The 27293-nt window shown below is 42.4% G+C and overlaps 1 protein-coding gene across 1 annotated transcript in view; it reads right to left on the bottom strand.

The window, feature by feature from the left end:
* LOC112435019 (peptidyl-prolyl cis-trans isomerase NIMA-interacting 1) overlaps positions 1-18272 on the bottom strand; it is a 102116-nt gene extending 83844 nt beyond the window's left edge. The window contains exons 1-2 of the mRNA XM_076884724.1: positions 18209-18272; positions 13435-13517 (exon numbers count right to left, since the gene is read on the bottom strand). Of these exons, the coding sequence (XP_076740839.1) occupies positions 13435-13517; positions 18209-18257 (132 nt within the window). The 5' untranslated portion in view covers positions 18258-18272. The remainder of the gene's footprint in view (positions 1-13434; positions 13518-18208) is intronic.
* Positions 18273-27293: the final 9021 nt, after the last annotated feature.

Here is a 27293-nt window from a genome sequence, read left to right as displayed (position 1 = left end):
CCATGACCACCCCGTTTCCTTGAACGTAAAAAGCTTCGCAATTTAACATCACAAAGGTCTTTAGATTCCACACACTGGAGAATGGTTCAATATGATGAAATCCCTTGGAGGAGTTCGTCAAAGTATGAAGCCTGAAAAGAGGGGAAAATATCGCCAAAATTACACATTAATTTTAAAATGGCTGACTTCCTGTTGGATTTGGGATATTGCTCCAAGAGACTTTTTTTTACATCTTGATATTTTCCATAAGCTTACCAGGTTTCAGACTCATAGATGAAACACAGAGCAGGGGCTGTTGTTTTGAAATTTTGTAGGGGGCGCTGTGGAGCAATTTCGAGCTATTCAATGAAAATGATCACATGACAACAAAGCCTACATCCATTTGGAGGTGTGCGCCAAATTTCAAGCCTCTATAAACTTTCCAAGTCCCTCAAAAGCCACTTCATCTTTCATGGTGAACCGCGTTGCCACCAGGGTGCGGCGTTCAGTTTAAAGTCACAATTTTTGCACTGAAGCATCACGAGGGACTGATGGTGATATTCACCGCTTTTGAGGTGGCCACGATGAACCTGTGAAAATCAGTACAACAAAATTAAAGCCATGACATTTCCTGTTGCCACTAGGTGGCGCTGTCCGTATTTCCGACAATGGGCACATCAATCTGTTCAGGGCGGGTCTGACATCATGCCTGTAAAGTCTGGTACTGATCAGACTGGATTTCATTGAGTTATACTAATTTGTTTCTTCATGGCGTGACATCAAAGTTCGCCATGCTGCTGGGGTCACACCCTTTCGCGAAAACTCACAGTTTTCACTGTAACCCAAGACCAACTCCTTACGCCTTTCCTGGAGAAATTTGAGGCTGCAGATGTCACCCATCACTATACTGTACCCCAAAGTGTAAAACATGACATTTCCTGTTCCCACTAGGTGGCGCTGTCCTTGATGTCAAATATGGCAGTTGAAATATGTTCAGGGGTGGAGCCTTATCATATGTGTGCTCTTTGGTCCAGATCGGAACATGTATGACAGAATGAGAGGCAATAAGATTTTCATGGCGAGTCATCGAAATTCGCCATGGCGCCACGGCCTCATAGTATTGTGAAAACTCAAAAGCTCCGCAATTTAACATGGCACAAGGGTGTAGTTGACACTGTCCAAATTTGAAGCTTATACGACCAAATCCCAAGGAGGAGTTCGTTAAAGTACAAGGCATGGAAACGGTAAAATCAGACCCAAAATGTCACCTTCAATCCAAAATGGCGGACTTCCTGTTGGGTTTAGGACATTGCCATAATAGACTTTTTTGTTCAACTCTGAACGTTATATAGGTGTACCGACTTTCAAACGTGTAGGTCATACCCATACCGGGGGCTCGCGTTTTTCATTTTTCTAGGTGGCGCTACTGAGCTAATTTTCCCTGGCCATGTCTGAGAACATTAAAATACGTAAATTTTCACCAGACCTGACGCGTGTGCAAAATTTCATGAGTTTTCGAGCATGTTTAGGCCCTCAAACGGCCAATTCATTTGCCGAAATAATAATAATAATAATAATAATAATAATAATAATAATTAAAGCTGCAAGCAGCGTTATGAGGGCCCTCGCACCCCCGGCGCGTCGAGCCATGCCCAACACCTAAAACCAGCACGTCCGATCTGATGTCACATTGATGGAATTCATGCATTTAACCACCAGCTAACATTTCATCTCATTCATTCATGATTAGTTAGTCGTCCCACTAGGTGGTGCTCTAACAATTACTGACAAATGGCATAACAAACATTTCCGAGGTCAAGTCTCATTACGCCTATGACCTTTGGGAGAGATTGGACATTGTGTTTTTGAGTGACAGCAGATTACTGCTTTTTGGCGAGTGATTGAAACTCTACGTGCCACCATGACCACCCCGTTTCCCTGAATGTAAAAAGCTTCGCAATTTAACATCACAAAGGTCTTTAGATTCCACACACTGGAGATTGGTTCAATATGATGAAATCCCTTGGAGGAGTACGTCAAAGAACGGTCCCTGAAAAGAGGGGAAAATGTTGCCAAAATTGCACATTAATTTTAAAATGGCTGACTTCCTGTTAGATTTGGGATATTGCTCCAAGAGACTTTTTTGTACATCTTGATATCTCCTATAAGCTTACCAGGTTTCAGATTCATACATAAAACACAGAGCTGGGGCTGTGGTTTTGAAATTTTGTAGGGGGCGCTGTGGAGCCATTTCGCGCTATTCAATGAAAATGATCACATGACAACAAAGCGTTCATCCATTTGGAGGTGTGTGCCAAATTTCAAGCCTCTATAAACTTGCCAAGACCCTCAAAAGCCACTTCATCTTTCATGTTGAACAGCGTTGCCACCAGGGTGCGCCGTTCAGTTTAAAGTCACAATTTTTGCACTGAAGCATCACAAGGGACTGATGGTGATATTCACCGCTTTTGAGGTGGCCACGATGAACCTGTGAAAATCAGTACAACAAAATTAAAGCCATGACATTTCCTGTTGCCACTAGGTGGCGCTGTCCGTATTTCCGACAATGGGCACATCAATCTGTTCAGGGCGGGTCTGACATCATGCCTGTAAAGTCTGGTACTGATCAGACTGGATTTCATTGAGTTATACTAATTTGTTTCTTCATGGCGTGACATCAAAGTTCGCCACGCCGCTGGGGTCACACCCTTTTGCGAAAAGTCACAGTTTTCACTGTAACCCAAGACCAACTCCTTAAGGCTTTCCTGGAGAAATTTGAGGCTGCAGATGTCACCCATCACTATACTGTACCCCAAAGTGTAAAACATGACATTTCCTGTTCCCACTAGGTGGCGCTGTCCTTGATGTCAAATATGGCAGTTGAAATATGTTCAGGGGTGGAGCCTTATCATATGTGTGCTCTTTGGTCCAGATCGGAACATGTATGACAGAATGAGAGGCAATAAGATTTTCATGGCGAGTCATCATAATTCGCCATGGCGCCACGGCCTCATACTATTGTGAAAACTCAAAAGCTCCGCAATTTAACATGGCACAAGGGTGTAGTTGACACTGTCCAAATTTGAAGTTTATATGACCAAATCCCAAGGAGGAGTTCGTTAAAGTACAAGGCATGGAAACGGTAAAATCAGACCCAAAATGTCACCTTCAATCCAAAATGGCGGACTTCCTGTTGGGTTTAGGACATTGCCATAATAGACTTTTTTGTTCGACTCTGAACGTTATATAGGTGTACCGACTTTCAAATATGTAGGTCATACCCATACCGGGGGCTCGCGTTTTTCATTTTTCTAGGTGGCGCTACTGAGCTAATTTTCCCTGGCCATGTCTGAGAACATTAAAATACGTAAATTTTCACCAGACCTGACGCGTGTGCAAAATTTCATGAGTTTTCGAGCATGTTTAGGCCCTCAAAAGGCCGATTCATTTGCCGGAATAATAATAATAATAATAATAATAAACGGAGCAATTACAATAGGGCCTTCGCACTATCAGTGCTCGGGCCCTAATAATAATAATAAACAGAGCAATTACAATAGGGCCTTCGCACTGTCAGTGCTCGGGCCCTAATAATAAGAAACGGAGCAGATACAATAGGGCCTTCGCACTCTCAGTGCTCGGGCCCTAATTAAAGCTGCAAGCAGCGTTATGAGGGCCCTCGCACCCCCGGCACGTCGAGCCACTGCCAACACCTCAAACCGGCACGTCCGATGTGATGTCACATTGATGGATTTCATGCTTTTAATCACCAGCTAACATTTCATCTTATTCAACCAGGATTATAGTCATGCCACTAGGTGGCGCTCTAACCATTATTGACAAATAGCATAACAAACATTTCCAAGCTCGAGTCTCATCACACCTGCGACCTTTGGGAGAGATTGGACATTGTGTTTTTTAGTGACAGCAGATTACTGCTTTTTGCGAGTGATTGAAACTCTACGTGCCGCCATGACCACCCCGTTTCCCTGAACGGAAAAAGCTTCGCAATTTAACATCACAAAGGTCTTTAGATTCTACACACTGAAGAATGCTTCAATATGATGAAATCCCTTGGAGGAGTTCGTCAAAGTATGAGGCCTGAAAAGGGGGGAAAATGTCATCAAAATTACATATTAATTTTAAAATGGCTGACTTCCTGTTGGATTTGGGATATTGCTCCAAGAGACTTTTTTGTACATCTTGATATCTTACACAAGCTTACCAAGTGTCAGACTCATAGATGAAACACAGAGCAGGGGCTGATGTTTTGAAATATTGTAGGGGGCGCTGTGGAGCCATTTTGCGCTACTCAAGGAAAATGGTTACATAACAACAATGCCTTCATCCATTTGGAGGTGTGTGCCAAATTTCAAGCCTCTATAAACTTTCCAAGCCCCTCAAAAGCCACTTCATCTTTCATGATGAACCGCGTTGCCACCAGGGTGCGCCGTTCAGTTTAAAGTCACAATTTTTGCACTGAAGCATCACGAGGGACTGATGGTGATATTCACCGCTTTTGAGGTGGCCACGATCAACCTGTGAAAATCAGTACAACAAAGTTAAAGCCATGACATTTCCTGTTGCCACTAGGTGGCGCTGTCCGTATTTCCGACAATGGGCATATCAATCTGTTCAGGGCGGGTCTGACATCATGCCTGTAAAGTCTGGTACTGATCAGACTGGATTTCATTGAGTTATACTAATTTGTTTCTTCATGGCGTGACATCAAAGTTCGCCATGCTGCTGGGGTCACACCCTTTCGTGAAAAGTCACAGTTTTCACTGTAACCCAAGACCAACTCCTTAAGGCTTTCCTGGAGAAATTTGAGGCTGCAGATGTCACCCATCACAATACTGTACCCCAAAGTGTAAAACATGACATTTCCTGTTCCCACTAGGTGGCGCTGTCCTTGATGTCAAATATGGCAGTTGAAATATGTTCAGGGGTGGAGCCTTATCATATGTGTGCTCTTTGGTCCAGATCGGAACATGTATGACAGAAAGAGAGGCAATAAGATTTTCATGGCGAGTCATCAAAATTCGCCATGGCGCCACGGCCTCATACTATTGTGAAAACTCAAAAGCTCCGCAATTTAACATGGCACAAGGGTGTAGTTGACACTGTCCAAATTTGAAGCTTATAGGACCAAATCCCAAGGAGGAGTTCGTTAAAGTTCGAGGCATGGAAATGGCAAAATTAGAGCCAAAATGTCACCTTCTCTTCCAAATGGCGGACTTCCTGTTGGGTTTGCGTCAATGGGCCCCCAGACTTTTTTGTTCGTCTTGGCATGATACACATGTGTGCCAAATTTCATACATGTAGCTCAAACGATGTGGTCGTAGGGCTGCATTTAACAAGGCATAGGTGGCGCTGTAGAGCCATTTCCCAGTGCTCATATGTAAAACCATTAAAATACAAAATTTTTCACCAAACCTGGCATGTGTGCAAAATTTCATGAGTTTTTGAGCATGTTTAGGCCCTCAAAAAGGCCCTTGTTTGGGGTGAATAATAATAATAATTAAAGCTGCAAGCAGCGTTATGAGGGCCCTCGCACCCCGGCGTGTCTAGCCACGCCCAACACCTAAAACCAGCACGTCCGATGTGATGTCACATTGATGGAATTCATGCATTTAACCACCAGCTAACATTTCAACTCATTCATTCATGATTAGCTAGTCGTTCCACTAGGTGGCACTCTAACCATTATGTACAAATGGCATAACAAACATTTCCGAACTCGAGTCTCATTATGCCTGCGACCTTTGGGTGAGATTGGACATTGTGTTTTTGAGTAACAGCAGATTACTGCGTTTTGGCGAGTGATTGAGAGTCTACGTGCCGCCATAACCACCCAGTTTCCCTGAACGTAAAAAGCTTCGCAATTTAACAACACAAAGGTCTTTGGATTCCACACACTGAAGAATAGTGCAATCTGATGAAATCCCTTGGAGGAGTTCGTCAAAGAACGATGCCTGAAAAGAGGGGAAAATGTTGCCAAAATTGCACATTAATTTTAAAATGGCTGACTTCCTGTTGGATTTGGGATATTGCTCCAAGAGACTTTTTTGTACATCTTGATATCTCCTATAAGCTTACCAGGTTTCAGACTCATAGATAAAACACAGAGCAGGGGCTGATGTTTTGAAATTTTGTAGGGGGCGCTGTGGAGCCATTTTGCGCTATTCAATGAAAATGATCACATAACAACAAAGCCTTAAGCACAATGGAGGTGTGCGGCAAATTTCAAGCCTCTATAAACTTTCCAAGCCCCTCAAAAGCCACTTCATTTTTCACGGTGAACAGCGTTGCCACCAGGGTGCGCCGTTCAGTTTAAAGTCACAATTTTTGCACTGAAGCATCACGAGGGACTGATGTTGATATTCACCGCTTTTGAGGTGGCCACGATGAACCTGTGAAAATCAGTACAACAAAATTTAAGCCATGACATTTCCTGTTGCCACTAGGTGGCGCTGTACGTATTCCCGACAATGGGCACATCAATCTGTTCAGGGCGGGTCTGACATCATGCCTGTAAAGTCTGGTACTGAACAGACTGGATTTCATTGAGTTATACTAATTTGTTTCTTCATGGCGTGACATCAAAGTTCGCCATGCTGCTGGGGTCACACCCTTTTGCGAAAAGTCACAGTTTTCACTGTAACCCAAGACCAACTCCTTAAGGCTTTCCTGGAGAAATTTGAGGCTGCAGGTGTCACCCATCACTATACTGTACCCCAAAGTGTAAAACATGACATTTCCTGTTCCCACTAGGTGGCGCTGTCCCTGGTGTCAAATATGGCAGTTGAAATATGTTCAGGGGTGGAGCCTTATCATATGTGTTCACTTTGGTCAAGGTCAGAAAATGTATGACAAAATGAGAGGCAATAAGATTTTCATGGCGAGTCATCGAAATTCGCCATGGCGCCACGGCCTCATAGTATTGTGAAAACTCAAAAGCTCCGCAATTTAACATGGCCCAGGTGTGTAGTTGACACTGACCAAAGATGAAGGTTATGAAATCAAACCCCAAGGAGGAGTTCGTCAAAGTTCGAGGCATGGAAATGGTAAAATCAGAGCCAAAATGTCACCTTCAATCCAAAATGGCGGACTTCCTGTTGGGTTTAGGACATTGCCATAATAGACTTTTTTGTTCGACTCTGAACATTATATAGGTGTACCGACTTTCAAACATGTAGGTCATACCCATACCGGGGGCTCGCGTTTTTCATTTTTCTAGGTGGCGCTACTGAGCTAATTTTCCCTGGCCATGTCTGAGAACATTAAAATACGTAAATTTTCACCAGACCAGACGCGTGTGCAAAATTTCATGAGTTTTCGAGCATGTTTAGGCCCTCAAACGGCCAATTCATTTGCCGAAATAATAATAATAATAATAATAATAATAATAATAAACAGAGCAATTACAATAGGGCCTTCGCACTGTCAGTGCTCGGGCCCTAATAATAATAATAATAATAATAATAATAAGAAACGGAGCAGATACAATAGGGCCTTCGCACTCTCGGTGCTCGGGCCCTAATTAAAGCTGCAAGCAGTGTTATGAGGGCCCTCGCACCCCCGGCGCGTCGAGCCACGCCCAACACCTAAAACCAGCACGTCCGATCTGATGTCACATTGATGGAATTCATGCATTTAACCACCAGCTAACATTTCAACTCATTCATTCATGATTAGTTAGTCGTTCCACTAGGTGGCGCTCTAACCATTATGTACAAATGGCATAACAAACACTTCCAAGCTCGAGTCTCATCACACCTGAGACGTTTGGGAGAGATTGGACATTGTGTTTTTGAGTGACAGCAGATTACTGCTTTTTGGCGAGTGATTGAAACTCTAAGTGCCGCCATAACCACCCCGTTTCCCTGGACGTAAAAAGCTTCGCAATTTAACATCACAAAGGTCTTTAGATTCCACACACTGCAGATCGGTCCAATCTGATAAAATCCCTTGGAGGAGTTCGTCAAAGTACGGTGCCTGAAAAGATGGGAAAATGTTGCCAAAATTACACATTAACTTTAAAATGGCTGACTTCCTGTTGGATTTGGGATATTGCTCCAAGAGACTTTTTTGTACATCTTGATATCTCCTATAAGCTTACCAGGTTTCAGACTCATACATAAAACACAGAGCTGGGGCTGATGTTTTGAAATTTTGTAGGGGGCGCTGTGGAGCCATTTCGCGCTATTCAATGAAAATGATCACATAACAACAAAGCCTTAAGGACAATGGAGGTGTGCGCCAAATTTCAAGCCTCTATAAACTTTCCAAGCCCCTCAAAAGCCACTTCATTTTTCATGGTGAACAGCGTTGCCACCAGGGTGCGCCGTTCAGTTTAAAGTCACAATTTTTGCACTAAAGCATCACGAGGGACTGATGGTGATATTCACCGCTTTTGAGGTGGCCAAGATGAACCTGTGAAAATCAGTACAACAAAATTAAAGCCATGACATTTCCTGTTGCCACTAGGTGGCGCTGTCCGTATTTCCGACAATGGGCACATCAATCTGTTCAGGGCGGGTCTGACATCATGCCTGTAAAGTCTGGTACTGATCAGACTGGATTTCATTGAGTTATACTAATTTGTTTCTTCATGGCGTGACATCAAAGTTCGCCACGCCGCTGGGGTCACACCCTTTTGCGAAAAGTCACAGTTTTCACTGTAACCCAAGACCAACTCCTTAAGGCTTTCCTGGAGAAATTTGAGGCTGCAGATGTCACCCATCACTATACTGTACCCCAAAGTGTAAAACATGACATTTCCTGTTCCCACTAGGTGGCGCTGTCCTTGATGTCAAATATGGCAGTTGAAATATGTTCAGGGCTGGAGCCTTATCATATGTGTGCTCTTTGGTCCAGATCGGAACATGTATGACAGAATGAGAGGCAATAAGATTTTCATGGCGAGTCATCATAATTCGCCATGGCGCCACGGCCTCATACTATTGTGAAAACTCAAAAGCTCCGCAATTTAACATGGCACAAGGGTGTAGTTGACACTGTCCAAATTTGAAGTTTATAGGACCAAATCCCAAGGAGGAGTTCGTTAAAGTACAAGGCATGGAAACGGTAAAATCAGAGCCAAAATGTCACCTTCAATCCAAAATGGCGGACTTCCTGTTGGGTTTAGGACATTGCCATAATAGACTTTTTTGTTCGACTCTGAACGTTATATAGGTGTACCGACTTTCAAACATGTAGGTCATACCCATACCGGGGGCTCGCGTTTTTCATTTTTCTAGGTGGCGCTACTGAGCTAATTTTCCCTGGCCATGTCTGAGAACATTAAAATACGTAAATTTTCACCAGACCTGACGCGTGTGCAAAATTTCATGAGTTTTCGAGCATGTTTAGGCCCTGAAAAGGCCGATTCATTTGCCGGAATAATAATAATAATAATTAAAGCTGCAAGCAGCGTTATGAGGGCCCTCGCACCCCCGGCACGTCGAGCCACTGCCAACACCTCAAACCGGCACGTCCGATGTGATGTCACATTGATGGATTTCATGCTTTTAATCACCAGCTAACATTTCATCTTATTCAACCAGGATCATAGTCATGCCACTAGGTGGCGCTCTAACCATTATTGACAAATAGCATAACAAACATTTCCAAGCTCGAGTCTCATCACACCTGCAACCTTTGGGAGAGATTGGACATTGTGTTTTTTAGTGACAGCAGATTACTGCTTTTTGCGAGTGATTGAAACTCTACGTGCCGCCATGACCACCCCGTTTCCCTGAACGGAAAAAGCTTCGCAATTTAACATCACAAAGGTCTTTAGATTCTACACACTGAAGAATGCTTCAATATGATGAAATCCCTTGGAGGAGTTCGTCAAAGTATGAGGCCTGAAAAGGGGGGAAAATGTCATCAAAATTACACATTAATTTTAAAATGGCTGACTTCCTGTTGGATTTGGGATATTGCTCCAAGAGACTTTTTTGTACATCTTGATATCTTACACAAGCTTACCAAGTGTCAGACTCATAGATGAAACACAGAGCAGGGGCTGATGTTTTGAAATATTGTAGGGGGCGCTGTGGAGCCATTTCATGCTATTCAATGAAAATGATCACATGCCAACAAAGCGTTCATCCATTTGGAGGTGTGTGCCAAATTTCAAGCCTCTATAAACTTTCCAAGCCCCTCAAAAGCCACTTCATCTTTCATGGTGAACCGCGTTACCACCAGGGTGCGCCGTTCAGTTTAAAGTCACAATTTTTGCACTGAAGCATCACGAGGGACTGATGTTGATATTCACCGCTTTTGAGGTGGCCACGATGAACCTGTGAAAATCAGTACAACAAAATTAAAGCCATGACATTTCCTGTTGCCACTAGGTGGCGCTGTCCGTATTTCCGACAATGGGCACATCAATCTGTTCAGGGCGGGTCTGACATCATGCCTGTAAAGTCTGGTACTGATCAGACTGGATTTCATTGAGTTATACTAATTTGTTTCTTCATGGCGTGACATCAAAGTTCGCCATGCTGCTGGGGTCACACCCTTTCGTGAAAAGTCACAGTTTTCACTGTAACCCAAGACCAACTCCTTAAGGCTTTCCTGGAGAAATTTGAGGCTGCAGATGTCACCCATCACAATACTGTACCCCAAAGTGTAAAACATGACATTTCCTGTTCCCACTAGGTGGCGCTGTCCCTGGTGTCAAATATGGCAGTTGAAATATGTTCAGGGGTGGAGCCTTATCATATGTGTTCACTTTGGTCAAGGTCAGAAAATGTATGACAAAATGAGAGGCAATAAGATTTTCATGGCGAGTCATCGAAATTCGCCATGGCGCCACGGCCTCATAGTATTGTGAAAACTCAAAAGCTCCGCAATTTAACATGGCACAAGGGTGTAGTTGACACTGACCAAATATGAAGGTTATGAAATCAAACCCCAAGGAGGAGTTCGCAAAAGTTCGAGGCATGGAAATGGCAAAATTAGAGCCAAAATGTCACCTTCTCTTCCAAATGGCGGACTTCCTGTTGGGTTTGCGTCAATGGGCCCACAGACTTTTTTGTTCGTCTTGGCATGATACATATGTGTTCCAAATTTCATACATGTAGGTCATACTCATACCGGGGGCTCGCGTTTTTCATTTTTCTAGGTGGCGCTACTGAGCTAATTTTCCCTGGTCATGTCTGAGAACATTAAAATACGTAAATTTTCACCAGACCTGACGCGTGTGCAAAATTTCATGAGTTTTCGAGCATGTTTAGGTCCTCAAAAGGCCGATTCATTTGCCGAAATAATAATAATAATAATAAGAAACAGAGCAATTACAATAGGGCCTTCGCACTCTCAGTGCTCGGGCCCTAATTAAAGCTGCAAGCAGCGTTATGAGGGCCCTCGCACCCCCGGCGCGTCGAGCCACGCCCAACACCTAAAACCAGCACGTCCGATGTGATGTCACATTGATGGAATTCATGCATTTAACCACCAGCTAACATTTCAACTCATTCATTCATGATTAGTTAGTCGTTCCACTAGGTGGCGCTCTAACCATTATGTACAAATGGCATAACAAACACTTCCAAGCTCGAGTCTCATCACACCTGAGACGTTTGGGAGAGATTGGACATTGTGTTTTTGAGTGACAGCAGATTACTGCTTTTTGGCGAGTGATTGAAACTCCACGTGCCGCCATAACCACCCCGTTTCCCTGGACGTAAAAAGCTTCGCAATTTAACATCACAAAGGTCTTTAGATTCCACAAACTGCAGATCGGTCCAATCTGATGAAATCCCTTGGAGGAGTTCGTCAAAGAACGATGCCTGAAAAGAGGGGAAAATGTTGCCAAAATTGCACATTAATTTTAAAATGGCTGACTTCCTGTTGGATTTGGGATATTGCTCCAAGAGACTTTTTTGTACATCTTGATATCTCCTATAAGCTTACCAGGTTTCAGACTCATACATAAAACACAGAGCTGGGGCTGATGTTTTGAAATATTGTAGGGGGCGCTGTGGAGCCATTTTGCGCTATTCAAGGAAAATGGTTACATAACAACAATGCCTTCATCCATTTGGAGGTGTGTGCCAAATTTCAAGCCTCTATAAACTTTCCAAGACCCTCAAAAGCCACTTCATCTTTCATGTTGAACAGCGTTGCCACCAGGGTGCGCCGTTCAGTTTAAAGTCACAATTTTTGCACTGAACCATCACGAGGGACTGATGTTGATATTCACCGCTTTTGAGGTGGCCACGATGAACCTGTGAAAATCAGTACAACAAAATGAAAGCCATGACATTTCCTGTTGCCACTAGGTGGCGCTGTACGTATTCCCGACAATGGGCACATCAATCTGTTCAGGGCGGGTCTGACATCATGCCTGTAAAGTCTGGTACTGAACAGACTGGATTTCATTGAGTTATACTAATTTGTTTCTTCATGGCGTGACATCAAAGTTCGCCATGCTGCTGGGGTCACACCCTTTTGCGAAAAGTCACAGTTTTCACTGTAACCCAAGACCAACTCCTTAAGGCTTTCCTGGAGAAATTTGAGGCTGCAGGTGTCACCCATCACTATACTGTACCCCAAAGTGTAAAACATGACATTTCCTGTTCCCACTAGGTGGCGCTGTCCCTGGTGTCAAATATGGCAGTTGAAATATGTTCAGGGGTGGAGCCTTATCATATGTGTTCACTTTGGTCAAGGTCAGAAAATGTATGACAAAATGAGAGGCAATAAGATTTTCATGGCGAGTCATCGAAATTCGCCATGGCGCCACGGCCTCATAGTATTGTGAAAACTCAAAAGCTCCGCAATTTAACATGGCACAAGGGTGTAGTTGACACTGACCAAATATGAAGGTTATGAAATCAAACCCCAAGGAGGAGTTCGCAAAAGTTCGAGGCATGGAAATGGCAAAATTAGAGCCAAAATGTCACATTCTCTTCCAAATGGCGGACTTCCTGTTGGGTTTGCGTCAATGGGCCCACAGACTTTTTTGTTCGTCTTGGCATGATACACAGGTGTGCCAAATTTCATACATGTAGCTCAAACGATGTGGTCGTAGGGATGCATTTAACAAGGCATAGGTGGCGCTCTAGAGCCATTTCCCAGTGCTCATATGTAAAACCATTAAAATACAAAATTTTTCACCAGACCTGGCATGTGTGCAAAATTTCATGAGTTTTTGAGCATGTTTAGGCCCTCAAAAAGGCCCTTGTTTCGCCTGAATAATAATAATAATAATAATAATAATAATAATAAGAAACGGAGCAGATACAATAGGGCCTTCGCACTCTCGGTGCTCGGGCCCTAATAATAATAATAATAATAATAAACGGAGCAATTACAATAGGGCCTTCGCACTATCAGTGCTCGGGCCCTAATAATAAGAAGAAACGGAGCAGATACAATAGGGCCTTCGCACTCTCGGTGCTCGGGCCCTAAAAAACTAAACTAAACATTACACACAACCTTATCTGGCTCGCCACGTCCGTCTCCCACTGGACGTTCCCACTGGCTGGCATTAGTGATGTGGTTGAAGTAGTACACTTTGCCTGTTGAAGTAATGACAGAGAACCAGTAAATTCATTAAGCTTTATTAAGATCTTTTTAAACACATGTAAACACAACACGGACTCTGCAGCTACCCATTCACCCAGTACAGGATACTGTGCTACAGCAACTGGCCTCACTTCACACGAAAATGTCTAAGACTTGAGTTTTACACAGGGATGGCCGACGCTGAACCTAACAAGTTATCCTGGAGTACACCTGAGAGTTAGGCTACGTTCACACTGCAGGTCTTAATGCTCAATTCCGATTTTTTGATCAAATCCAATTTTTTTGTCTGCGTGTTCACACTACAAATAAAATGCGACAGCAAACGCGCTCTAGTGTGAACGCTCAAAGCGGCCCGCATGCGCAAAAGAAGACGTCACACACAACGCGCTCTGTTTAGACCCAGAGCAAACAGTATTGTTTGACTGATGGCCCTTAATATAAAGACTTCAGACTTTATTTTGTTATTTACATAATAATGTAGATAACTTAATAATGATCCTTATTGCTGTTTTAGAGAGGAGCGGTGCTTCAAAGGATAGCTGCAGATTTCTGTCAGAATCTGCAGATTATACAGTACAAATAAAATAATCACGTTTCTCCAACGTTGTCTTCCCAACAGTTTCACTGACATCTACACGGGATGGCCAGGAAGCGTTCGCGATGTCTTATTGGGCGCTTCTCCGGCGCTGATAATTGGCGTCTGTCTTGTGTCGGTGACGTAAAAGACGGATTTAATGCGACATGACCATTCAAACAGCAGCCGCTTTCTAAAACATCAGATATGTATCAGATTCAGTACCACATACGAAAGTGACCCAGATCGGATTTGCGCCGTTCACACTGTCATAGCATGATCGGATATGGGTCGCACAGGGTCAGAAAAATCGGATTTGATGCACTTTCGCCTGCAGTGTGAACGTAGCCTTAGAGCCATCATTTAAGCTGCTAAATGTCCACCTTTCTTTGACACCTGATCACTGATGATGTGTGTAAGCCACTGTTGTGAGCTGCTAAAAAGACCAGTAACCCATGGCAACGGACAGTTAACCCATAACAACGCATGTTAACGCATGGCAACGGACAGATAACCCATAACAACGCATGTAAACGCATGGCAACAGACAGTTAACCAATAACAACACATGTAAACGCATGGCAATGGACAGTTAACGCATGGCAACGGACAGTTAACCCATGGCAACGGTCAGGTAACCCATGGCAACGGACCGGTTACCATGGCAACGGACCGGTTACCATGGCAACGGACCGGTAACCCATGGCAACGGACCGGTTACCATGGCAACGGACCAGTAACCCATGGCAATGGACAGTTAACCCATAACAACGCATGTAAACGCATGGCAACGGACAGTTAACCCATAACAACGCATGTAAACGCATGGCAACGGACAGTTAACCCATAACAACGCATGTTAACCCATGGCAACGGACAGTTAACCCATAACAACGCATGTAAACGCATGGCAACGGACAGTTAACGCATGGCAACGGACAGTTAACCCATGGCAACGGTCATATAACCCATGGCAACGGACAGTTAACCCATAACAACGCATGTAAACGCATGGCAACGGACAGTTAACCCATAACAACGCATGTAAACGCATGGCAACGGACAGTTAACCCATGGCAACGGACCGGTTACCATGGCAACGGACCGGTTACCATGGCAACGGACCGGTAACCCATGGCAACGGACCGGTTACCATGGCAACGGACCAGTAACCCATGGCAACGGACAGTTAACCCATAACAACGCATGTAAACGCATGGCAACGGACAGTTAACCCATAACAACGCATGTAAACGCATGGCAACGGACAGATAACCCATAACAACGCATGTAAACGCATGGCAATGGACAGTTAACGCATGGCAACGGACAGTTAACCCATGGCAACGGTCAGGTAACCCATGGCAACGGACCGGTTACCATGGCAATGGACCGGTAACCCATGGCAACGGACCGGTTACCATGGCAACGGACCAGTAACCCATGGCAACGGACAGTTAACCCATAACAACGCAGGTAAACGCATGGCAACGGAGAGTTAACCCATAACAACGCATGTAAACGCATGGCAACGGACAGTTAACCCATAACAACGCATGTTAACCCATGGCAACGGACAGTTAACCCATAACAACGCATGTAAACGCATGGCAACGGGCAGTTAACGCATGGCAACGGACAGTTAACCCATGGCAACGGTCATATAACCCATGGCAACGGACAGTTAACCCATAACAACGCATGTAAACGCATGGCAACGGACAGTTAACCCATAACAACACATGTAAATGCATGGCAACGGACAGTTAACGCATGGCAACGGACAGTTAACCCATGGCAACGGACCGGTTACCATGGCAACGGACCGGTTACCATGGCAACGGACCGGTAACCCATGGCAACGGACCGGTTACCATGGCAACGGACCAGTAACCCATGACAACGGACAGTTAACCCATAACAACGCATGTAAACGCATGGCAACGGACAGTTAACCCATAACAACACATGTAAACGCATGGCAACGGACAGTTAACGCATGGCAACGGACAGTTAACCCATGGCAACGGACCGGTTACCATGGCAACGGACCGGTTACCATGGCAACGGACCGGTAACCCATGGCAACGGACCGGTTACCATGGCAACGGACCAGTAACCCATGACAACGGACAGTTAACCCATAACAACGCATGTAAACGCATGGCAACGGACAGTTAACCCATAACAACGCATGTAAACGCATGGCAACGGACAGATAACCCATGGCAACGGACAGTTAACCCATAACAACGCATGTAAACGCATGGCAACGGACAGTTAACGCATGGCAACGGACAGTTAACCCATGGCAACGGACCGGTTACCATGGCAACGGACCGGTTACCATGGCAACGGACCGGTAACCCATGGCAACGGACCGGTTACCATGGCAACGGACCAGTAACCCATGACAACGGACAGTTAACCCATAACAACGCATGTAAACGCATGGCAACGGACAGTTAACCCATAACAACACATGTAAACGCATGGCAACGGACAGTTAACGCATGGCAACGGACCGGTTACCATGGCAACGGACCGGTTACCATGGCAACGGACCGGTAACCCATGGCAACGGACCGGTTACCATGGCAACGGACCAGTAACCCATGGCAACGGACAGTTAACCCATAACAACGCATGTAAACGCATGGCAACGGAGAGTTAACCCATAACAACCCATGTAAACGCATGGCAACGGACAGTTAACCCATAACAACGCATGTTAACCCATGGCAACGGACAGTTAACCCATAACAACGCATGTAAACGCATGGCAACGGGCAGTTAACGCATGGCAACGGACAGTTAACCCATGGCAACGGTCATATAACCCATGGCAACGGACAGTTAACCCATAACAACGCATGTAAACGCATGGCAACGGACAGTTAACCCATAACAACACATGTAAACGCATGGCAACGGACAGTTAACGCATGGCAACGGACAGTTAACCCATGGCAACGGACCGGTTACCATGGCAACGGACCGGTTACCATGGCAACGGACCGGTAACCCATGGCAACGGACCGGTTACCATGGCAACGGACCAGTAACCCATGACAACGGACAGTTAACCCATAACAACGCATGTAAACGCATGGCAACGGACAGTTAACCCATAACAACGCATGTAAACGCATGGCAACGGACAGTTAACGCATGGCAACGGACAGTTAACCCATGGCAACGGACCGGTTACCATGGCAACGGACCGGTTACCATGGCAACGGACCGGTAACCCATGGCAACGGACCGGTTACCATGGCAACGGACCAGTAACCCATGACAACGGACAGTTAACCCATAACAACGCATGTAAACGCATGGCAACGGACAGTTAACGCATGGCAACGGACAGTTAACCCATGGCAATGGACAGTTAACCCATAACAACGCATGTAAACTCATGGCAACGGACAGTTAACCCATAACAACACATGTAAACGCATGGCAACGGACAGTTAACGCATGGCAACGGACAGTTAACCCATGGCAACGGTCAGGTAACCCATGGCAACGGACCGGTTACCATGGCAACGGACCGGTTACCATGGCAACGGACCGTAACCCATGGCAACGGACAGTTAACCCATAACAACGCATGTTAACGCATGGCAACGGACAGATAACCCATGGCAACGGACAGTTAACCCATAACAACGCATGTAAACGCATGGCAACGGACAGTTAACCCATAACAACACATGTAAACGCATGGCAACGGACAGTTAACGCATGGCAACGGACAGTTAACCCATGGCAACGGTCAGGTAACCCATGGCAACGGACCGGTTACCATGGCAACGGACCGGTTACCATGGCAACGGACCAGTTACCATGGCAACAGACCGGTAACCCATGGCAACGGACCGGTTACCATGGCAACGGACCGGTAACCCATGGCAACGGACAGTTAACCCTTAACAACGCATGTAAACGCATGGCAACGGACAGTTAACCCATAACAACGCATGTAAACGCATGGCAACGGACAGGTAACCCATGGCAACGGACCGGTTACCATGGCAACGGACCGGTAACCCATGGCATCCTCACCCCTTCCTGTTACGTGTTGCATGTTGTCCATTGTTTATTTACCTCTCACCAGTCGGCAGCGTCCGCCATGTTTGTCTGTGCTAAATGTCATCTGCGGTGTGCTCAACAGCTATTTGGTCAACAGGCTCTAGAAGAAAACAGAATCAAACTTACGTGAACACAGTCTGTATCCACACTTTTGTTTCCTCTGTGACAGCCATCCTGTTTGGTAATCTGCAAACTCAAGAGCTTGTTGACCACTGTATCGTAACCAGAGTGGTTACTTTGTAACGTCCTCATTGTTTAGTGTTACTGATTTGCCAAAATCACCGTCTCAAAGCCTTGAATTTCTCCGTTTTGAAGCACAACTTCTAGCAGTTGAAATACAAGGCTATGGGAATGTGGCATTCCTGCCACATTTGCTAATTTTGTAGCTCTTATGGACAATTTCAGCTTTAACCCAAAGTTTTAACTGCACAAGTGTTTCCAGATTTTCTGGATTTGAAAATTATAACAATAAACACTCAGTTGTCAGTTTATTAGGGAGCTCAAACTAATGCAGACTAACAACAGTCCTGCAATAAAGGCAACTTTTCATAGTTTCATCTTCATTGTAAAAAAGAGGAAGTGTTTGTGGTGCTGTTTTCATGTACTGCATTATACAGTAAGGTGTTCCTATTTGCTTTTCTTTTTTTAGCTTAACCTCATTTACAGAAATGAGGGAACAACTGATATAAATTAGGTGTACCTAATAAAGTGAGAACTGAGTGTACATCCTCTGCTCTTCTTGCTTAAAAACACTCTTAAGAAATTGAGATGTAAACAGAAGCAAATGTCCAGATTGACCTCTTGGTCGTCTAACATGTGTGTCCCCCTGTCTCTCACCCCCCCTCTCCATGCCTACTCACAGATCTCCGAAACCAGCCTTTCCTGCGAGCGGACGCGTTGATCCGGAGCGGTTGGAAGAGACCCTAAACCACTTATTCGTCACTTATCCCTCCCTATTGTAACCCTTCCCTTTGTCCCAGTGGCGCATCTCAACCCTGAGGCTGCAGATCACAAAGACTGAAAAGCGAGGACAGGACAAAGCCCTTGTTTTAGCCCGGTAATTTATTTATTTATGGATGCCCTTTTACAACCACTTTAAATGAGCAGGCATGATTACAGAAGCACAACGCGCTACTACTCCTTCGTCACCGCGAGCAGAAGGCTTTCCCTGCTCTGTCGGCACTGACCTTTGGGAGGATGACCAGAGCACAGGTGAGGCCATCTGAGGACTGGAGGAGGAATTGTGCTTTCACTAACAAGTGCCTGCTAGCATGTGGATCTTAATGTGGACATTCCTAAAACCCATTAATATCCGAAGGTTACGCAGTCATAGCAGGATTTAAACTGGGAGGCAGCCAAGATAAATTGCCGACTCTTCTGCTGCTGCTGGGACGCCTGCCTTTAAGACACCTGCAAAAGCCTCCTGCAAATAACAGAGGAGGTGCGATGTTATAACAGACATTCGTGGACTGTTTCGCAGCGTTACGCCAAGTCTTCGAGACGCCTTCAATCAGACTTAATATTGTTTATTTTGATTGTATCTGGGAGCAAAGACCATCACTGTACTGGTTGTTCTTGTCAAGCTAGACAAACCAAATTACTCCAAAGTTTGATGTTCCGCTTAAGAAGTGCCTTTTTGTGTTATTTCTCGTCAGTCAGCCATAATTTGTTTATTTTACATCTTTCATTTGGTAAAGATTGTATTTTTTACCGCCTTGTAATATAACATTAGCCTTATAATCCTGACAACAATATGCAAGTTGAAGGCACAAAAAAAGCTTAAAGGTATGTTAGTTCCTTTTTACCTCTAGTACATCAGAACAGCTGACACGAGAGTCCCCAGAGTTTTGTGCCTTGACCAAGTGGTGGTTAAAAACAGAATATTACGTGCCTTGATAACACTTCCTGTCACACCGTGCGTGACAGTTAGGAGGTGACAGACGCATGAAGGAGACTCCAGGTGGACTACTGTTTCAAAGGCACACTTGCTGTTTGGTTAGCCTGCTCTAAATGTATTAACAGATGAAGGATGAAGTGCATTTAAAGCTTCTTTTTCTTATCCGTTTTAATACAGATTATTCCTCCTAACAGCTTTAGAGACTTGCATGACATTGGCACAAAGGGAGCAATACATCTTAACACTACTTAAATTTGGCTCAAGATTGTATAAAACACTATTCTTGTGTGTACTGAAATCAAAAGAAACATACTTTTTTTTTTTAAGAAAAAGCTATTCTTGGGATTGTCTGTTGACTGAAAGACAACACTTCCTGTTTAATAAATATGATGATTTATGTAACAAGACCAAAGACTTTCATTACAATTCAGAAGCCTTTCCAGATTAAGCAACATCCAAACAAGTGCTTTCTACATGTTTGTGTTTTATTTCTTCATTCTTTAATGATAAGTGAGGCTATTTCCTAATGTACTGAAGTATGAAGTAGACTGCTTCTCCTCTCCATCTTTCCAAATGACAGACACGGCCATCGTACATTTCTACTATAAAAATCCATTTAATTCCTTATATCAAAAAGAAATCGAATTATAACAAAACAATCAGAACCACAAACGTGGGTTTTTGCCAGTTAAAGAAATTCTCCAAATGAAATATGATTGTTCCAACTTACATGGCGATTTAACAGAGCAGGATGTTAAAAGCAAATAAGCAAGAAAAAAAAACAGAATTTAAAGAAAAAATGTGATGAATACTGTTAACATTTGAGGACTAAAGCCAGAGTTTCCTCTTGGTTAAGTGTGTCTGTGTGTGTGTGAGCACCATGCAGTGATATGGTAGGTATGGCTGACAAGCTGAGGTGATTAAAAGCAATACGGTGAGCAGTGAGACATAGAGCCACACTTCCCAGACTAAAAATCCGGATGGTTAGCAGCAAAGCAAAGGAATGGAGAAAGGAATGCTTATCAGGAAGCCGATCAGTCTCCTTCCTGAGAATGCACTTAACAATGAGCATTAACCTAAATTACATGTCCATGTAATTACATACAGTGAAGGAAAGAAAAAAAAAATCCAACCTCCCACAGAAGTACGTACCATCAGACGGTCTCCCTGGCCTTTCCTGAAAGTATGTTTACAATCAAAAGACGAGGAACAAAAGTTGAAAGCAACCGTTCTCGGCTAATTACTGGTCGCAGGTTCTTTTTTTTTTTAGAGGATGACCGGAAATTCACAGAAGCTTGTCTCTACTCCAGAAGAGTTTCAGAACAAAGCCCCAGCTCCTGTCCAGGGTGTCCTGCAGTAGGCTAATCCAAGGCCACGGATATCATCCCAGGCTTTTTCATCCTGGAATGTGGACTTAATTACAATCATCTTCATCCAGCGCACACTAACACACTGCCATGATTCATTCATCGGTGACACAAAGTATGTCAATTATACAATGACTTAAAAAAACAAAAGAAAAACATTAAAAAGTACAGACTGCTATTTGTTACTGATGTTTGTATTCCTGGGTATATTTTCAAGACACTTTGTTAATAGGTTCATATATATGGAAATATATATATTTATAATATATATATATATATATGTAACTTTAGTCTGTGCAAGGAGGTAAAAGACAATCACTTGAATGTAGCTCTTTGCAACAACAGATCAGATGCCGAGTCTCTTGTGCATACACGTGCAGTTAAACATCACGTCGCCTTTCCCTCTAAGACCTCCAGTAGCAAACATACATATACACAAAATGTGAACCAGCATCCAGGAAGCATTCGTGGTGAGCACTGACGCATCTCCTCTCTTTCATGAACAACGAAGACTTGGCAACATTTTCTAGGATGGAACAAAAATGTTTTTTTTCTCTTTTCCCCTACACAATTTATACAAAAATAAAAAAATTAAAATTGTTCCACTGCCATTTGTATCTTTTACATTTGCACAGAGGTAGTGGCTGAATGCGTGAGAAAGGTGTGTGTGTGTGTGTGTGTGTGTGTGTGTGTGTGTGTGTGTGTGTGTGTGTGTGTGTGTGTGTGTGTGTGTGCGCGCGCGTGTCACACTGGCTCTTTCATTTGCACTAGTTAATTGGTCTTTCATTTAAGTTTTCTTTTCAAAATTGCCACCAGTAATCATAATAATGATTTTTTTTAATGTGAATAAACTTGTAATGTGAAAAAACATATTAATTAACTAAAATAAAAACAAGAACTAGACTAGACTTTTGACATTTCTGAAAATGTAATTAACTGAAACAATTTTGTAAGATTGGAGAACTAAAAAAGCAAAATAAAAAAAATAATAAATATAGGGAATATTCTTAGTTTTACCATCTGTTAGTTTGGTAAGGATTTAATCACAACTTGCCTAATGAGGCTTTAAATGTGTTCATTGAGACTTTAGCTAAAAGACTGCAGTCAACTGTTTTCAAGACGTAATGGCTGTACTGAACTCTTCATCCAATAATAAAACTAATAATAAATAATAAATGATAAAGAACAAAATAAACACAGAAACTAATAAACTAATAAAGTAAAACAAAAACATTTCAAACAATAAAAACTAAACTGAAACAAGAAAATCCACTTTGGAAACAACCTAAAACTAAACTGACTTAAAGCAGAGTTAAGTCAGAATGACGTTTTACACAATCTAATTAGTAAATACAAAACTTTTTAACTCTGTATTTAACATTTCCAAGGAATTCCGTTACAATAGTTGATACAATATTTTGCATTATTGATACAATTTATAATCCTATTTACCTTTTAATACCCACCCAGTCTCTGACAACATATTTAGGGTAGAGTGACCGTATTGTATCAATTTATTATCACGCATGAACCATTGTGTGATCCAGTTTATATTACAGTGCTATGAATCAAAAGTAAGGAGAAATGACTCAACTTTCATCAGCTGTGATGTAACAGTTGATAGTTGCTAAACTGAGATGCTTGTGACTTTTTCAGTGTAAAAACCAGGATGAGTTTCACAGCACTGGTTTATTTATTGACCTGTTTCCCTAACATCACTGTGATGATGGTACTGGAGAAAATAGTCTCAGCCTGCTGAAGACCACAGGTGAAACATCTGTGCAATTCACAGACATGCCAAATCTGAAAGTGGATGACTGGACCATTTACATGCATTTACATCCCCCTCTATTTATATTTATATTCTAACTCTGTAACATGGAACTTCTCTCGATATTCTGCAACTGGAAACTGAATTTCCTGGAGGAACCCATCCGAGGGATTAATAAAGTTCTATAGAATCTAATCTAATCTAATCTAATCTAATCTAATCTAATCTAATCTAATCTAATCTAATCTAATCTAATCTAGAGGCCTTAATTCCCCCTTGATAGCAATACCTACACATTAAGGATCACTTTCTTTGATTTCTCAAGTGTATTTAACACAATTCAATTCAATTCAATTTTATTTATATAGCGCCAAATCACAACAGCAGTCACCTCAAGGCGGTTTATATTGTGCAGTAGATCGTAAAATAATAGATACAGAGAAAAACCCAACGATCATATGACCCCCTATGAGCAAGAAATTCAGCTTCTGCTTGTCAGAGAGAAGCTACAGGAAACGTGTAGGAAAAATGTAAACCCTCCACCTACATGCAGAGGACAAAAACAAAAAAATGCAGATTTAGGACATTTTCAGTGGTTTCATGTTTCAGACCTGAAATCCATGTCCATCTTTTATATACAGTCTGATAAAACAAACCAAATCAGCCTCTAAACTGTTTCGCCTGTATAGAATAGTTTTTGATGGCCAAATTAGTTAGAAAAATACTATCTTTGGACCTTACCTTGGATTTTATGCTATGCTAATTAAAAGTAGTAAAGAAGCTAACACTTTGTAATGCATACTTAACCCTGGAGAACCCATGGGGTCAAATTTGACCCCATGGTTTCCCTAGTAAACCAGTGGGGTCGGCTCTGACCCCATGGGTTCTCCAGGGTTAAACATGTAAAAGAAACAGTTATATTTTGTTATTTTCACTGCAGGAAACAGCTCGTGAAAGAGGTCAGGCCTGTTCACAAACAGCTGATTCTGAGAATGGGAAACATATAAAGGCAACTGGGAGGAATCCAAGTACACTGCGTACGAGAAGTGACAGGAGATGGGGTGAAACAAGGGGAAACAAACAGGGCAAAGATAGCAATGGTAAAAACATCTGCCTTTGGAGAACACAGACTTTAGATTAAATATTTACAAACTGCCGAACCAACAGTAAATATTTGTGGGTAAATAAACACACACACACACATTTGAAGAGTCAACCCACAGGTAACATTTAAATCTTTCTGGAGTTTGAGTAGAGAATACTATGAGACCTAACATGACAGACAAAATATAAAAAACAAACATTATATTGTACTGAAGGAGACTTTAAACTAGTAATTGAGACACATCAACAATAAGGTTCCTTACCGTGGTCACTATTCTAAGTCACTATACTAGGTCACTAGGTCACTATACTAAGTGCAATAATCCTTTCTGTCATCGTTGTATTTTTACTCAGTTGTATATAGTATTTGTATTTGTATTCTATTTTTATCTTATTGTATATTTATTTTATTTTATTCTACTGTATATAGTATTTTATTTTATTCTATTCTGTACAGTTGTGTACTGTATTTATTCTTATTGTATTCTAATTTTTGCCTCATAACTTTTGCACTGTCCACTTCCTGCTGTGACAAAACAAATTTCCCACGTGTGGGACTAACAAAGGTTATCTTATCTTATCTTATCTTATCTTATTCAAGTGGTCATTTTCTCATAGATTTCCATAAAGTCAGGATTCATATTTAATCTAGAGCATCCTCTTTATAGCACGAGGCTGTGACCACTGAAAGCCTTTCATCTGTCCTTTACCATCCATTTCATTTTGTACAATCCACTCTTCCAAGTTTGTGTGGTTTATCCATCTGACCAGGTGAATCTTCGTGCACAATCTTTTTAATTTATCACCACACTGTGTTTATGTGCTGAAAGAGAAATTATTTCCTTATTAAAACCGATTCTGAAATACGATTTCACTAATAACTGTGGCAGTTTGTCTTGAAAGAACAAGTGTAATCTCCACATTTTGACTTTTATGTCAAAATTTTGAGTCTATTTTCAAAATGGTCAATAATATTTTTTTTCTTAAATTGTACCCTGAGCTGAATTTGTGGTTATATTAACAAAATTTCTGGGTGGTGTAGAGGTTTGTGCTTTATTTTGGGGAAATACTTATATTGTTATACATCTTAGTGTCATATTAGTCTAATCTTTAGCACTAAATAGCTTTTATGTGTGCCTGTTGCACTGACACCGTTTATGAAGACAGCTTGTGAATCAAGGTAACTAGAATGAGCTGCTAAATTAGCACTCCATCATGTTGTCCAAGTATGCAAACTTCTGGCTCCAAAACACTAACATGACCAAAACGACACAAGCTTATGCTTCAAACTGCATAGCATGAATCAAATTAGTGTTTTGTTGGAACTGATTTCTTTTACTCTATTTGTGCATTGTGCAGGGTGTGCAGCAGAATACACACTCGTGTGCAGACTGGAGTCAGGATGCCCTGGAAAAGTACTGGAGGCTGTAAATTCTGGTGTGTGTGTGTAGGGAGGAGTTTTCTCTCCATCTCTCCACAGGGAGATGCCCACTGCTGGAGATGTATGATGAGCGAGAGCCAGACCAAATCCCAAATAAGGGAAAAGCCAAGTATAAACCACAGCTACTCCCCAACTTTTTAACCAATCATATTAATATTCTGTTTGTGTGACTCATGATAAAAGTGTTTACTGCTTGGATGCAGTGACCTTTGTCCGTTTGGCTCACTAAACAGAGGAAGAGGCACAGCAGCCATCTTAATTTGAACCTTTACCCGCCTAATAAATTTCGAAAACTTATACTTTGACTTTACTCATCTTCTCTCAAAATAAAAGGACCCCACAGTTTTCTCTGTGGTTACTTACATATATTCTTTTATAACGTGATCTACAGGAGTTTTTCTCTGCTGGCCTTTAGAAAGAACACGGCAGTCGATAGTATCAATACCAATGCAGGTATTGGTATCGGATCAATAATAGCAACGTACGATCAATACTTTATTTCTATCCTCCAAGTTCAGTCTGTAGCCCACTGAATGAAAACACACTATGAAAACTGTCTGAACCTTTTTGTGTTGACTGTCACATGTTAATAGTCTTTTGCACATTTAAACAACAGAAATGGGTCAATTTCTGACTTTCAGGCATATTTACACGCCAGATCTCCAAAAAGGTGTTTTTTGTCGTGTTAACTAATTTAAGTGCAATGTAAAAATCCCAGTGAGTTAGGGATCATTAAAATATGTTCAGAATAATGATGATTAATAAGTCATGACACACTCCATAATCTCCCCAACAAAGCTGCCCTTCTTATGTTAAAAGTATGTGTATATGTGCACATGTGTATTGGCATCAGCAGTCCTGGGACTGTATTTGATATCAGATCAATACCAAAACTTGCTGTATCTCACAGCACTATAATGCATATGGTTTGAGGAACTTCCACACAGCCTTTATAACATTTTCTATAAGAGAAATGTTTTTTGTCCAGATGTGATGGTGTCAAATGGCCCAATCATGATTAGCATGATTATTTATAAAAATTCAGATTAAAGATTTAGACGTTAATTTTATGTACATGCCTCGTAGTGAAGTTGACACGCATGCTTAAGCAATAATTGACCAATAAAAACTTGTGATTTGTTATTTTCACTGCAGAAAACAGCTTGTGAAAGAGGTCAGGTGTGTTTACAAACAGAGCTGATTCTGAGAATGGGAAACACATAAAAGCATTGGGAGGACTCCAAGACAACTTACGTATGAAAAGTGAAAGGAGATAGTGGTGAAATGTTGAAAACATTTGCCAAGGGAGAACCAGGGCTTTACAGTCAAGACGTCTAGAGACTACAGAACCACCAGTACATGTCTGTGGGTACATTAAAAAGATACATTTAAAGATATGACTAAATTGCAACACTAAGGTTTATGTAGAACAGACTTGGGCACTGAACGAGGTCAAACATATGTGTGGTGTTAACCACTACACCAATCAATGGTTGACACCAAACAGTTTTTCATTTCTA

This window comes from Maylandia zebra, linkage group LG6 (assembly GCF_041146795.1).
Source record: "Maylandia zebra isolate NMK-2024a linkage group LG6, Mzebra_GT3a, whole genome shotgun sequence".
Classification (NCBI taxonomy): Eukaryota; Metazoa; Chordata; class Actinopteri; order Cichliformes; family Cichlidae; genus Maylandia; species Maylandia zebra.
The sequence above is the reverse complement of the archived record's forward strand: the minus strand, read 5'-3'. Positions and strand labels throughout refer to the sequence as shown.